The sequence below is a fragment of the Apodemus sylvaticus genome, chromosome 3, assembly GCF_947179515.1.
Source record: "Apodemus sylvaticus chromosome 3, mApoSyl1.1, whole genome shotgun sequence".
NCBI lineage: Eukaryota > Metazoa > Chordata > Mammalia > Rodentia > Muridae > Apodemus > Apodemus sylvaticus.
In genome coordinates, this window is record NC_067474.1 from 65,950,235 (window position 1) to 65,966,646 (window position 16,412).

At 36.9% G+C, this 16,412-nt stretch overlaps 1 protein-coding gene across 2 annotated transcripts in view; it reads left to right on the forward strand.

Moving 5' to 3' along the window:
• Smc2 (structural maintenance of chromosomes 2) overlaps nt 1–14,114 on the forward strand; it is a 45,179-nt gene extending 31,065 nt beyond the window's left edge. For both annotated transcript variants that reach the window (XM_052176492.1, XM_052176493.1), the window contains exons 20-25: nt 2,454–2,648; nt 4,253–4,453; nt 5,767–5,883; nt 8,451–8,611; nt 10,825–10,972; nt 12,406–14,114. In XM_052176492.1, coding sequence (XP_052032452.1) covers nt 2,454–2,648; nt 4,253–4,453; nt 5,767–5,883; nt 8,451–8,611; nt 10,825–10,972; nt 12,406–12,564 — 981 coding nt within the window. In that variant the 3' untranslated portion in view covers nt 12,565–14,114. The remainder of the gene's footprint in view (nt 1–2,453; nt 2,649–4,252; nt 4,454–5,766; nt 5,884–8,450; nt 8,612–10,824; nt 10,973–12,405) is intronic.
• Nucleotides 14,115–16,412: the final 2,298 nt, after the last annotated feature.

The window sequence follows — 16,412 nt, forward strand, 5'->3', positions numbered from 1 at the left end:
GGGGATCCGCCTTTTACCACCCCACCCTGAAACAACTAGTCCTAGCAGAACTAACATCCTCTCCCATTGAGGCCCAGCTAGGCAGTCCAAGTAGGGGATCTGATGGCAAGGAACAGAGACTGAGGCAGCCCCCACTCTACTTGTTAGGGGACCGATATGAAGACCAAGTAGCACATTTGCCACAAATGTCTAAGGGGTGTAGGTCCAGCACCTACATGCTCCCTGGTTAGCGGTCCAGGATCTGTGAACCCCCATGGTCCTAGTTTAGTTGATTCTGTAGGTCCTCTTGTTCATTTGTATCCTTGAGTCCACAAGACTCCCCAACTTCTTCCTAATGTTTGATGTTGGGTCTCTGCATCTGCCTCCATCTGCTGCTAGATGAAACAGGAGGCAGTTCCTGACTGCAAACATAGTAGAATATAATAGTGTCGGGTTGACTCTCTCACATGGGATAGGTCTTGTGTTGAGGCAGTCAGTGGTTGGCTGTTCCCACAGTCTGCTCCATCTTTATCCCTGCACATCTTGTAGGCAAGACAGATTTTGGGTTGAAGGTTTTGTGGGTGGATTGATGTTGCCCTCCCTCCCCTGGAAGTCCTACCTGCCTACAAGAGGTGGCTACTTCAGTTTTTATTCCCCTTCCGGTAGGAATCTCAGTTTGAGTCACTGCCATAGGCTGCCTGTATCCCTCTGTCCCAAGAGAGCTAGTCTCTGGAGATGCCTTTCAGTGATTTCCATGAGAATGATCACTTCTTCATGTAGCCTATGGTATTTTAGAAAGTATTTGCTCGCTCCTGACATGATTTCTGTTTACATTCCATTTTGCTAACATTATTATATACTACATTAGTAGCAGAATAGCAATTTTTAACTATTCTTTTTCTGTCTAAGAATTTATAATTTGTGTCAAGTTTATAGTTCATGTTGATTAGATGTTTTGCACAGTTTCTGTTCAATATTCCATTCTTGCCTCCAAGGTAATTTTTAATTTTTGTTGTTCTGGTTTCCTTTATTTTGATTTTTTTCATCTTAATTTCTTCCTCTGTCTTATACTATGCTCTATCAACATCATGTTATTTTTCTTTTAATAGGAAACTATAAGATAGATGAGTTAGTTTTTAAAGGTTGTTCAGTCTAGCTTTACCTTACAAGTTATTTCCTTTTGCTGATAGAGCAGATAAGCACACTCCCTTGGAGCTAAGGAAAGAAATTAACTTCCTACTAACTAATTGACTTGAGACAAACAAGATTAAAACTCCATTTCTGCTCAGTCTGAAGTGATAGGGCTCATGTGTATTTTCTCCCAGTGCAGCAAACACTGGCACTATGTCTGCAGTGCCCCTTGTGAGTCTCCGCTTGATCTTCATAAGCGTGCTCTGTCGCATGTACTTAGAGTTGATGAGACTCTAGTGCTTCCCCTTTAATGTATCAGTTTTACTCTTTCATTTATTTCTTCAAAGGGTTTAAAAACTAAAGTATCTCTAGATTTTAAGATGAGTCTTGAACTTTTTTCCCTTGGGCAGAAGACCATTAGTGAACACAGCTAGGCATTATAAAGAAATTAAATCACTCTGCGCACAAGTAACAATCTGAGGTGTAGAACATTGTTGCTTGGGATTATGTCATTTCCCTAATGTGCCCCTCCCCCATCTATATTATTTTTAATGCTTACTTAAGGAAGTCATTTCTTAGAGCCTTTTGGTAGATAATTGTACTTCACTTTGTCTTAGTTTTCTTCCCTCTTCATGTGAGTGTAAGATGGGCTAGGGTTTTTCTCCTTTTGTCCATTGAGTTTGTGATCTTATCTTTACAAGGACCTTCAAAATCCAGGGTAATGCTAAGGGGCTTGAGGGAGTTGGGCGGAGAACCACACCTGTACTTAGTCTTTTCCACTTAGGTGGAGCAGGTGGCCCTGAAAGTCACGTGGAGTGTGCTGATTTCCACAAAAAGGACTCTCTTCATTTGTCTTTTGACCCCTGCATTCAAATCAAAAGCTGTGACATTCTGTTACCAGAGGTCACACTTTTATCACCTTTCTTTCTTAGAAGGGAAACTTCCAAGGTCGCGCTATCTTACTTGAGTCCTGTCTTTGCTCTTCCTCCTATTCTTTGGAGATCTCTCAGTTTATCTTGTTAACTGCCCAGAACTTCACTTTTTAAACTGAGAGACTTAGCAGGTCAGAGTTTGTAGTCCCTCCTCCCAGGCACTCATTCCCCCTACACTACTTGTAAACTACATGTAGTCTTGTTTATAGTGTGGATTGTTTATCAGCCCGGTTCTTGTAGTGGTAATCTGACTCAGTTTACTCTTTGTTTAAAACGTGAAGGGTTACACAGCCATTGCATGTAGTCACGTTGACATGCTTTCCAATCGTCTGTCAGACACACTTGGAGCAGAATTAAAATACTTATCACCTTACTTAAATTCATTAATGTTTCTTTTTGTTGTTATTTTAGGAATCAGTAAATAAAGCTCAAGATGAGCTGATGAAGCAAAAAGAAATAATAGCAGCCCAGGACAACATAATTAAAGAGAAATGTGCAGAAGTGGCGAAACACAATTTGCAAAACAATGATTCTCAGCTTAAAATTAAGGAGTTAGACCACAGCATAAGCAAACATAAGCGGGAAGCGGACGATGCTGCAGCAAAGGTATGGCTGTGTTGAGTTTCAACCTGGATAATCAAGGCTTCATTTCTGAGCGCTCAAACAATTCTAGTAACTGCTCAATAGGAACCTTGCTACAAATGACAGAGGTGTAGCCTAAGGTATACTTGAGTTTACAGCTGTGACAACTGCCTATCACTGATAGTCATTTTCAATAATAGCCCAAATGATTTGTTTTTGAATTTAATTATAGACATTTATTCCTTTCTATAATATGTATTACTGTACAATTTAATGGTATGCAGTGAAATTGGTATTCTTATTCATACTTACTGATAAAACTTATTATTAGTAATAATATACATTATCTATTACAAGTTGAATTTGAAGAACTCACAACTGTATGTGTGTGTGTGTGTGTGTGTGTGTGTGTGTGTATGTGTGTGATTTAAAAAGGCATTGCTTTTTTAGATATCCAAAATGATTTTGTGCGATGCAGTTATTTCAAAGTTATCCCAGTTTTCAGTCGCACTTGAATTGTCTTCCTTCGTTCTGTTACAGTTTAAGTACTTTAAAGAGTATATGGTTGCTTTTGTAAAACATTATTATATCAGACACTATACTGAAGATACAGGGATAAGTAACACATCCCTCCAGTACCTTCCGAGACCTGACTAGTCATCGCAGAAGCTAGACTATAGTTGAAATTTTACTTAGTGCTTTAGAGCTACCACACAGTTGCAGTAAATAGAATTGACAAGGATTACACTCTACTGATAAGAATGAATCTCACATGGTTTTAGACGAAAACCATGAAGGATTATAATTCCAAATTTGAAGTGCTCGTATTATATGAGAAAGTTACGTTTTACCTTGCCAGAGAGGTGGAAGTAGGGATAGTCAACATTCAGGACTTTTTTTTTTTTCTTCTTAGATTATAATTCTGAAAAAATTATGTAGTCACAATTAGGCTTTCATGATTTCATCAAATATTGTGGCTATTTCTAAGGAATTTTAGCTACACACAAATTACTTTTTGAAGTAATAAATTGAATTAGGTAAAATCCAAATGAGCCTCATGTGACTTAATTTTAATAGAGATGTTTTAAATAAACAAATGAAGCATCTTCAATCTGGAAATCTTAAGTGCTTCAAAATTTAAAACATTTTGTGTGCCAGCATGCCATATGGAGAACAATCAACACCTGGTCCACTGTACCAGGTCAGAACGAAAGGAAAGACACGGTGAAACTGTCATGTAAAATCATCCTTAGATTTCCTGTGTATTTTCTGTTGTCACTTAGATCCTATCTCTGAAATATCTCAGTGTATACATGTAAATATTCCAAAATTGGAATAACAAAACAAACCCAAAGCATTTCTGAACCAGAGTATTTTGGACCAAAGGGCACCCAGTTTGCTTGGTGGGAGGACTCTCTTCTGTGTATTCTGCTTCTTTAGTCTGCAGTCCCCAGAAAGGAATTCATCCTCATTCCTACAGAGCCATCATCCACCCTTCCTTTTTTTGTGTCATTGTGATTTTTTTTCCCTCTGAAATGTTTGTTTTAAAAATAGTAAGTCTTTAGGAAACTGGTTTGAAAATGTTTGGTTTGAATGTAATTATTTTTTTCTTTTGCATATGTGGTCAGGTATCCAAAATGTTGAATGATTATGACTGGATTAATGCTGAGAAACACCTCTTTGGCCAACCTAATAGTGCCTATGATTTTAAAACAAACAACCCCAAAGAAGCTGGCCAGAGACTTCAGAAGTTACAGGAAGTAAAAGAGAAACTAGGGAGAAATGTCAACATGAGAGCTATGAATGTGCTGACGGAAGCGGAAGAGCGGGTGAGTCAGCTTCCTCGCACTGTCGCCATATTAGAGCAGTAGAGTGTCTGGTGGTATGTGGCCTTTTTTGTCTAATGTAGTTGCATCATTTTGTCTATTTTTGGTTACCTGTTCCCCCATTTTCTTCACTTCTTCCTTGGTATTTTGCTCCTTTTGTAGATCAGTTCCCTTTATGCTGTCTTGTATTGGTGGCTTTTGTTGTCTGCTAGAAACAGGTTTGCCTTTCTGTGATGAGACATGATGAAGGCAGCTTTTATAAAAGAAAGCATTTAATTGGAGTTGCTTACAGTTTCAGAGGTTCAGTCTCCTGATGGCAACATCAGGTCCTGAAGCAGTCAGTAGCTGAGAGTTCTCTCCTGCTTTGTGTGGTCAAGGCCTGGGCTTTTGAAACTTCAAAGCCCCCAGTGATCTACTTTCTTCAGCAAGCATTTTTAATACTTTCAAATAGTTCTATCCCAAGATGACTAAGTGGTCAAACATTAGCATATAGGGCCATTCTTGTACAAACCGCTTGCTCTTCGACGTGCCTTGTGAATCTAGCTAGCCCTCACTCCTGATACCTTGGTGTACAGTCTGAGTTCTTCTGCCTCTAGTATGTACTAAAGCCACTGTGTAAATAATGCCTCAAACTGCTAAGTGGGAATGATGCACCATTTTACTACTCTGTAAATCTAGCAGCATTTGTTTGGTTTTAATACTCTCAGTTACTTGATAGTGTATCCATCTCTTCTGTTATGACAAAACTTTTACAGTCTGGGATGAAAATTTAGTATCACTTAGTGATGAACTAGAGATGAAGTAATATAAGGAAAAGTCCCTACTGAGTATGTCACAGGGAAAGAGCATTCTCGGGATCTGTATTTATGCTTTATGTTTTTCATTTAATTCATCAAAATTCATTTTGTATTAGAGAATGAATAACATATGTATGGAATTGATACTAATTCAGAACATCGGGCATATACATCACCACAAAGAATTAAGTTTATTCATGGCACTGGTAAAATTGGCCAACTTGTACTTATGTTTTCATGTGATATTTTTTCAGTTTGCTTCAAATGCTAGGAAGAAAAGGGACTATTAGTATAGCCTAAATATTTTTAGGACTTAACAAATTCTTGGTTTTAGTAGTTAAATTTTCCTGTATGTTGGTACAGGAGAAGTATGTTTACTTTCCTTATACTTTTGTTTGTATTATAGTTGTGGTTCATTGTACATTTCTAGAAAATAGGATGAAACTTCTTTATGGCTAACTAAACTTATAAATGAGGAAAAAATTTTGTATTTTATAAATTATCCCATTTTCCTTTCAGTATAATGATTTGATGAAGAAGAAAAGAATTGTAGAAAATGACAAATCCAAAATTCTTGCAACTATAGAAGATCTTGACCAGAAGAAAAATCAGGCCCTAAATATTGCTTGGCAAAAGGTATTTGAATCCAAAAATGTCATCAAGGATCACATCAATAGGTTTACCCTGTAAAGGCAGCTTTATGAGGCTTGAATGAGGCACATGTTCCAAATCTGAGTTAAAGCCTTGTAGACATTTTTAAATGTGCTTTGTCTTTTTGACTTTACTACAAGACGTGGATAGTTTATGTCATCATCTGACATGACTGCTACTTTCAAAGGGAACACCGTTTGTTCTCTTTCCTCTTTGAGATGACACCCTTCACAACTGCTGAACACTAAAAGCATATCTCCTGGAGCATGTAGTTAGTTGTGAGTTCCCCAACTTGGGTTCTAAGAACTAAACTGCTCCTGTGGATGAGCGGAAAATACTCTTAAACCACTGAGCCATTTCTCCAGCCCAAGACTCTAGTGTCTTTTAGGCCAGTTGTATTAATTAATTAAGTGATCAAGAATCACACCCCCGAAACATCAAATGAGTACTGTCTATATGGAAGATAATAATGTAAAGCAGAAGAAATTCTTGAGTTTATTGTTTCAGATGTGCTTGGAGTTTCTGTTTAAGCAGTGGCATATCATAGTACAGTATGATACTGTACTGTGGAGGGAGGGAGGGAGTGGTTGGACAGTTTGCTTTATCTGGGCAGTATCACCCACATTCTGGTATCACCCACATTCAAGATAGGCCTTCTCTTCTTTGTTCTCTTGGTCATGTTTGTGGTTTGGTAATTTTTTTGTGTTGGTAGAATTTTCTTCTCTTATTTAAACATTATTTGCATCTGTTCTGCTGTGTTGTAACTTTTGTGTTTGTTTTCTGTATTATATTCAGTGTCCCTTTACTTCCAGTGGAGAACCTAAAGCAGGACCATTTGGGTGCTGACAAATCCCATAGTCTGTTTTACCTCAGAAAGCTTTTCTTTTTTTCTCATGGAAGGTTTGCTGGCTACCTTTGTCTTGATAGGTTTTTAATTCAGAAAATCATCAGAGCCTATTTTACTAAAATATATTCTAAATTAGAAAACTAAAAGAAAGGAACTTCTAGACTCCTACTCATGACCTTAGTTCTGTTGTGAAGAAACACTTTATAAAAAGAAGTATTCTGTCAGGGGCTTAGAATTTCAGAGGATTCATGGTCATCAAGGTAGGAAGCACAGTGGCACCAGACAGTCCGTGGCAGTAGAGAAGTAGCTGAAAGCTTATATCTTCATATGCAGGAAGGAAACAAAGAGATTCAAAGCCAACCTCCAGTGACATACTTCTCCTCCAACAAGGCCATACCTCCTTGTCCCTTCCAAACAGTCTGAGGACCTAATGTATGAGCCCGTTGGGAGCCGTTCTCATTCAAACCACCATGCCTACCAAAATTAAACCAAGATGAGATGAACAACCAAATATATAACAAGTAATAGAACTGAAGAAATAGTAAAGTGTTGCTTAACAGTTGTTGACTACATTTTGCTCTTTCCTAATTCTCAAGATTCTCCAGTGCAATTAATATCTGTTTAATATTCAGCATCCAAGTCATCATTCTTCTCTCCATAGTCAACAGTAACCTACTATGTTAGAAGTTATTAATATTAGCATATATAGCTTTTGTCTGAAATAATATAAGTTCTCTAGTTCATATTCAGGAATACTGCTAGTCTTACGCTGCATCTTTAAGTTACTTATAGATTATCTATAATTACTTACATAATATCTAGAATAATTCCATGACCAGATGGAATCGCTGCTGAAGCTCACCAAATTTTTAAAGAGCAAATACCAGAGCTTCTTAAATTATTCTATAAAATCAAAAGGGATGAAATGTTGCCAAACCATCATCTCAAATCTTGTGAAAGGCTCACATACACTCTCAAGAAAACAGAAAAGTATAGCTCAATCTTTTCATATACAGAAACTTGACTCAGGTATTTCTATAAATCATATAAAGTTAAAACTAGGTCATAGAAAATGTCCCCCAGTGTTTTCCAGATTTTGCAAATTGATTTTACTCTTTCCTAATTTCCAAGGTTTTTGTAGAGCTCATAATATTTACTGAATATTCAGCATGGCAACCATCATTCTTTATTTTCTCAATTTTGGACACTAACTTAATGTGTTCAAAACTTAATAGAAGCTGTTTATATAAGCTTATATACTTCTTTTGGCTAATGTAAAATGTGTTCCTTAGTTATGTCCATATTCAGAAATACTGCTTGAAAATCTAGGAGATTTTTTAATATATTTACTCTTGTATTTTGTGTGCCTGCCCCTGAATCTGATGATTTCCCTAGAGAACATGGCTATTAAATCCTAGAAGATATGCATTTGACAGTGGGCAATGTTGTTTTCTCTGTGGTATGCTCCATTTGTCTTCTGGACTCTTAAAAGTTATTGGTCATATTCATAAGGCAGATAACTAGATGCTGATTAGGTGTATATATGTATGTGCATTGAATCACCCCCTTTGCACCTGCTGTGACAGGTCAAATGGCTTCCCCAGACCTTTTCTTCCCAACAACGCAGTAGATCTAGTGAATTGCATGTAAATATCCTAACAATTGGAAAATATTCTGATGCTGTAACATGATTTTTTTAATCTAGGTGAACAAAGACTTTGGCTCTATTTTTTCTACCCTTTTGCCTGGTGCCAATGCTATGCTTGCACCACCAGAAGGGCAGACAGTTTTAGATGGTCTGGAGTTCAAGGTTGCCTTAGGAAATACGTGGAAAGAAAACCTAACTGAGCTTAGTGGTGGTCAGAGGTACGTAATCTCCTTAAAACTTATAACTTCTCATAGTTCTTATATTTCATTATTTTATTTACTTTGTAATTCTGTTTCAGTATTGATTTGGTTGGCTGCCTTTGAAGAATTTCTGAAGCCCAATTATGGGACTACAGATTTGGTTAAAATATTTAAATTGGCATATGGTAACCACCATAGCTAAGAGTTGAATATAGTTGAATGTTTGCAAACAAACAAAAAACCAAGCTAGATAACTAAACAAAATCTAGGAGCAACAACTTGTTAAATGTTTAAAATTGAGGGCCCGGAGTACCTGAAAGGCAAAATGGAAATATCAGGCCTGTGTTTATCCAGATTTCTCCCTCCTGACATTTAGGAAGGGTTAACCACTAGAATTTAATAGCTTCACTGCATGAAGGAAAGGTGGACTGTAGTTTGAGGATGGAGCAGAGAAGTTAATGTTAGGTCTTTGTGTTCCTAAAGTGGGCACTGTTTTACACAAACACTAGAAAACCGTACAGTGGGCCTGATAGCAGTTTTATCACAAAGAGAACCTACCTCCTTAAGAAGATAACAAAATAGGCACTAAACATAGTGTACAATGAATAAGAGTTATAAGACAATGGGTGGGATGGTTGACTTCTGTATTCTCAGGACTTCAAGGACAAAGAAAAAAAAAACTGCCACAGATTTGAGTCCATTTTGGCATACAGCTGTGAGCACAGTCTGGGCTACACAGCAAAACTGACTTTAAAATAATATTCATAAGTTTGCAAGAGAAAACTCTTAAGTGTGTTGACCTAGAGAAGAATAATTCTTTAAAAGAAACTGACCCAGTGAGATTTATAAGTGAAATTTAGAGTAACTTTTTTTAAGAATTACACTGAAAAAAAAGCTAACAAATAGATAAAACCCTTTAAAAAATAATGAAGTGAAAATGTAGAGTTAACACATAACGTTCACAAGATTAATGAATCACAAAATGAATCACAAAATGAAGAAGAATTAACTTGTTATACCAGTCATATCTACTCAAGCTTAACTGAGGAAGAGAAAAAAAAAAAAAGAAAAAACAAACAAACAAACAAACAAACAAAAAAACCCTTAGCATCAGTTTGGTGTCCTCTGGAATCTGCCTGACACATATAAAATTAGTGTTCCAAAATTAGAGGAAAACAGGAGACAGAACTACTTAAAGAAATAATGGCATTGGATCTTGCACATATGATGGATTGTATAGAGACCGTCATTTGAGCTAGTGGCAAGGTAAGCTCCAAGACACACACATCCAATCATCCACGATTTCTGGAAATCCATGTATGCATAGAAAACTGTCAGAGGCAGCCAGCAAAACAACAAGCAAAAATCCCAAACTGCTAAGGGGAAGTTTTAGAGCATTTAGAAAGAAAATGCTGAACAGGTCAACCTAGAATTTTGTGTCTAAGAGAAACATTCATATTGAAGCCAATAGACTTTTTCCGACAGAAGCCAAGAGACATGTATAACTCAGAAAATTATAAAAAAATATTGATACCTGTGGGAGTTTTTTATGAAATTGTTTGTCATCTTTTAAATAGAAATAGCTATGATTTATTTATATGTGCATCTACAGCATACATATATATAGTGTATATAGTATATATGTATGGATACGTGTATAATACAATTTTTAAAGGGTGTAACTAAGTTGATATGTTTCCTTAATAAATATTTAGCCACTCTCTTACCTGATGCCTAGGCTCTAAATAAGTAGCTGAGGAAGGGATAAATGTCACTTGTTATAAAGTAATAAGCTGTGGTGCTATCCGGAAAGTGAGCTCCTAGGTAGGAGTGCTGGCTGCTCCTCTAGAAGACATAGATTTAATTGCCAGCACCCACATGATGACTGACCATCTATAACTCCACTTGCAGGGGTTCTAACACCCTCTTCTGGCGTGTGAGGGCAGCAGGCAGGCATGTAGTGTACAAACATACATTCAGGTAAAATATAAACATAAATAAAAGTTAGTTTTGAAAACTTGATCTTTAGTATAAATGCCAAATGTAATGAGAGTATTAAAGTTGTGTCAGGAAAATAATACTCATGAAGAGAAGTTTAGAACCTAGACACTCTCGTGACTTTAAGATGAGTCTGTTATCTGTTATGCTAAGGACATTGCAAATTTGCTTTAGTTTTTTGGTCCAATGTCTTGTAAATGTTTATGGCTTTACTTCCTCCCACATTTCCTCAGGTCTCTAGTGGCTCTCTCACTAATCTTGTCCATGCTCCTCTTCAAACCTGCTCCCATCTACATCTTGGATGAGGTGGATGCGGCCTTGGATCTTTCTCATACCCAGAATATTGGGCAGATGCTGCGGACTCACTTCACACATTCTCAAGTAAGGACCACTTCAAAAGCTCTCTCCATAGAAATAAAATAGGCTTTTGTTTGTTTTACAAAACTAAGACTTTATTAGGAATCATCATTAAGTTAGATATTTGCGATTGGAGCTGTAGCTCAATGCTACGCAAATCATCAAAAAGAGAGATCAGTCTCCCTTGAAGGAAAGGACCGGACGTTAACACTGTCGGTTCTAGCATGATGAAGAGTACAACTTAAAATTGATTTAATGATGATACAGTTGTTTTCTTTAGCTATATGCCACAACAATGCCACTCAAATACAACTGCTTCGTGAATATACTTAAGGCATCAAAAAAATGTTGCACAAAATGCAGGACTTGGCTAAATGCAGAGAAAAATCCCTTAAAGCTAAAAAGAGGTTTTTGTTTCTTGGGTTGTTTGTTTGTTTGTTTGTTTGTTTGTTTGGTATTGCTACAAGAGCCATAGCTTCCAAATGTGGTTGAATCAAACTATTATAGAGTTCTATCCTCTTCACTATATAATATATGTTTATTATGGCAGCTTTTAGTGTGCCTTCCCTAATTATATGAAGGGGATATTTGGATAGGGAGAGAACTGTAGAAATCTGCAATCTTCTTTCGTATTATTAAATTCATCACATAGAAAATTATTTCACTAAATGATTAGAGCTAGCAATAAAATAGGGAATGCCAGCCTCAAAATTCAGCTACTGGGAAATAATAGCCTTAAGTAGTGAAACACTGGAGGTAAAATTAAGAAGCTTTTAAGATAAAAGAACATTGCTATCTATTTGGGTACATAGTGCCATAACTGTCTTCAGTTGTTACTTGAGAATTTACATTTTTTTTTTTTTGGTGTCATGTGTTTAAGGTGAGAACAGAGTGACCTCCAGATAAATCTCTCTTTTTTTTTAATTAAAAAACAATTACACCATTTTCTCTTTTCCTTTAACTCTCTTTCCCTTTAACCCCCAACCTTGCTCTCTAAAATCCATGGCCTCTTTTATTAGACACACACCACAAACACATTCTTAAGAAAATAAATGTAACTTGCTTGGTCCAAATAATGTTACTTGTATATGAGGGCTCTTAGGAGAGGGAAGCATTGTCAGTCCAGATGGGAAAAGTTATATTTACATAGACAAACACACACACACACACACACACACACACACACACACACACACACTTGGTATTGAATAGCCAGCTCTTGGGGAGGCTCTTCCTTAGTTACCTGTAGTTCTTTATCTGTAGTGGGTTCCCATGACATCTGTAATAAGCATGTCTGCTGTTGTCCTTATTTGTATCTTGTTTAGGCAGCCCTGTCATTGAGACTTCTTGGGTGTAGCTTCTTGGACATTTCTAGGAGACACAACCTCAGCAGAATTTCTGTTCCTCTAGCTCTTATTTTCTTTAATATTTTTGTTCGTTCTTTCTCTTTCCCTAAGTTCATTGTGGTATCCCTCAAGGAAGGTATGTTCAACAATGCAAACGTTCTCTTCAAAACCAAGTTTGTGGATGGTGTTTCTACAGTCGCCAGATTTACGCAGAGTCAAACTGGGAGGATTCCAAAGGAAGCAAAGTCCAAGGGGAAAGGACCCAACTGAGTGTGCGAACTCAGAGTACAGACTTCTCGCTTTGACCTTTTTACACATGAACTTTCAAGAATTTGGGACCTTGTTTGTATAATAATATTAACATTATTTTCTTATGCAATTCTTTTTAGCACTGGTTGAAGAACAGATTTCTCTTTTCTTACCTAATGTGATTATGGTCCAATTCTTATAAAAATCTTTTCTGTGTATTAAAGAACCTGAGGTACATCTAGTTGGTAAATTCTGAATACAAATGCCAAAAATGCAAAGAAATTATAGCTGATAGTCAGCTTTTAACTAGTTTAATTTCTAAGGAAAGTATTAATGAATTTTTTTTTGCTTATAAAATCATTCAGATACAGAATATTTGTAAAGAAAGCCACAGGACCAACAAAGGGTACACATACCAATTATGCATACACTGAACTATTTGTGGTCAGTCCTGTGGGGATACCATGCCAGATCCTTCTGTGGGAAATGGATCTGGAGACAGTTTTTCACCTTAATGATGTTAGACTATCATGTTTATGTATGTTTAATAATTGATTTCCACAAGCTTGAGATTTGGGTGGTTTTTAGCTTTGAGTATTTTAGTAGAAGCTTGGGAAGAAATGTGTTACACAGTACTGGTCTTGGATCGCTCTATCTTAAGTCCTGTAATACTTTTTTAAGATTTTTATCAGACTTCTTATAATCTAATAAACTTTTGGTGAATGTAGGACCCACCAGATTAAATGAAAAGTATATTTTATAAGAGTCTGGTAAACGTAAATAAGTCTGCCTTTTCTACCAAAAAAGACCTCCAAAGCTTAGTGGTTGATGAAATTCTTGGTGCCTTCTGCTTGACCCGGGTCCAAGGTAAAACTCCTTTAGAGAGCAGGAGGAGGCCAGTACACACCCTGAGATCCTGCAGCTCTTCCTGTCTCTACGCACATTTCCACATCAGCATCTCATGTTCTTAATCCTTAGAGCTCTAACATGATCTAATTTGATTTTATAGATTTGGCCCCAGGTTTCTTCCTGATACTTAACCCTTAGTTCCTTGATGTTCTACTTTCTTTGTTGCATCATACAGGCCCTGAGCTGGACATTTCTCAAACTTCATTTGCCATATATATCTGTGATGTTATATGGACCTTAAGTAATTTTACCCTGGAACATTTTGGAAATTATTTCATGTGGACGGAAGAGACAATAAGCTATAAATACTGACTGACCGCTAGTATGAATCACAGATAATGGACATACACAATGTTTTGTTTTCCAAGGTGTTATAAACTATTGGTCAAAATAGTTGTGTTTATTTACACTGTCACTGATATAGTATTCTAATTTGATCACAACCTAGTCAATGCCAGCTGTTAATATTTTGTATTAGGCAGTTATAAAATAGCATTGAATTGCTGTCTTACAATCTTATAAGTGACTATTTTGTGTGATTTCCTTTGTCTATAAATTATTTCCTTGTATGCATTTCTGTTTTGTTTTCTTTTTTGTATTTTATATATAATTTCACTCTTAATTTTTTGTGCATATATTAAATTTCTGTGAGGCATATTAAATTTTTGTAGTACTGCTGTTTTTATTTCAACATAGCAAAGTTGTTAGATATTTTGTAACTCATATATTCATAATAAGGTGGGTTGACTAAGCCAAATACTTATTGTTTATATCTATTTTCTTATTTAGTCCTCAGATAACTCAGTAAGGTAATCTTTATCAGAATTCTGTTACTGTGGAAACTGAACAAAGGTTACAAAAGTCTCACACAGTAACAACACTTAGTGGTATCAGACTTGGGAGATACCTTTTTGTTTTCCTAATGCTATATACACATGGACTTTTCCACCATGCCCCAGTTCCCAAATATCTATTCAGAGGCTTAATATCATTAATAAATGCCTAGGCCATGAGTTAGGCTCATTCCCTAACTTATAACTTATTATCCCATTTTTTTTTCTAACCTGTGTTCAGGTAAGTGGCTGGTTTCTTCTCTGCTTCAAAATATCCCCTGACTTTCTCCCTGCCGGCACCTTCTAATCCTGCCTTACCTTACTGGCTATTAGATTTTAGTGACAGGGGATCCTTGCACACAATACACAGACGTTTATCCCTACAATATTGTGATGAAACTCTGAAAGGGAACTTACACAAGAAAATGTTTGAGGCAAGTAGTTCCAGAGAGCAATGCATGACTGTTGTTGCTAAGATCATTAGTGTAAGTGGGCAGACACGACATTGGAGTAGAAGCTATGAGCTCACATTTGGATCCTGGTAGCTTTGCCAGTTTTTAAAAAGACTGTATGGACAAATTTTTATATTAATGAGTATTATAAGGTTACTATATTTTATACTTTATATTACCAAGGAGGAAACAGTGCCTCCTGGGCCTGTTAGATTCTGAAAGACAGTGGATTGAACAATTGGGAATACTATTTAACCTTTGTACCACGTGATATTGTAGCTTCAAGACACAGTAAGAAAAGCCTCAGTAAAATAAAGCAGCTTTAACATAGGACAATGCACCATTTACAACACAAATGTAAGGCAAGACCATGCTGTCTACGGCAGCCACTTTCACTACCTTCTGAAAACACTGGCGTTTAAACACACCCTTATAGAGGAGAAACCTCTAACCGTGGGCTATAAAATGATCATATGCTGTAAAATCCAAGCTTAGCTCTATTTTGCCAGATCCACCAAATCAATTGGGAGCAACAATACATTTTAAGATGAAGTTGGTGCTAACTATAAATTCCTTCAGTGAGCCCAAGGTAATCCACCATCACCTATGTGAGCCCATGATTTGAGAGGAATCCCATACAGCCAGTTAACAGACAAGAGGAAAAAGAATGATTTCAGGTTACAGATGGAAACACTGGATTAAGTTTAAAAGCATCTCAAGTCTGAACACCCTGAAAGGTGATGGCAAGTGAAAACTTCAATGGGTAGATTTAAATGTTGCAGTTGGCCTTGTACTTTGTGTGGAAACAAGACCTAAAGTTAAAAATATACAAAGACTCTTAGGCACTGGCGAGTGGCTTGTCTGGTTGCAGAGAAGCCATGGCCAAAGCAGAATGAAGTGCATGGGAAAATAGTGCATTGGTGACAGGCTTGAGAAGAGTACTTCCACTGGCAAATCTCCACCAGGGAAGACGCACCAGAGACCTAAATGGTCAGTGAGCTGAGCAGCTGTCTGCAAGATTTGTGCTTCCAGTCTTTCTAACATGGGTACAGAGGCATAGAGTTGTTATAGTTCATTGTGCTGCTGACAACTGTCCAGAACGGAGATACTGGTTCAGCTTGTGGAAAGAGCCTTGGTATGGAAACCAGCTACTGTGGTGGGTGTTTGTCGATATTCTACAGAGTTTATTCAGTAAGGTTTGCTGTGACCTTTAGGAAACTATTTGTAGATTGTATATAAATTTGATTGGGATAAGAGTAGATTTGATTAAAGGGTGACTGCTTGCCACAATTGTTGGGAGTGCCACTGGTTAGGAGTCTTCCAACTGCTGTCAGTTTCAGGTTTTGGTTTAGCTCGCAAGAATTTCTTTGCCTCAGATTGTATCTCAGCATGGTAGGGAAGATCTGAATCTAACAAGTAATAGATAAAAATGGACCCAAGAAACAAGCCCATGTAGGGATTTTAATGCCTGACAAAATAGACTTCAAACTAAGACTAATCAAAAGAGATGAGGGACAGATACTCTATACTTATCAACAAAAACAAAACAAAAATCATCCACCAAGAGGATATTGCAGTTCTTAACATATATGCTGCAAACACAAGGGCACCCAATTCCTGAAAGAAACACCACTACAGTTTAAATCACAGAAACCTTCACAGAATACTGAAGTCT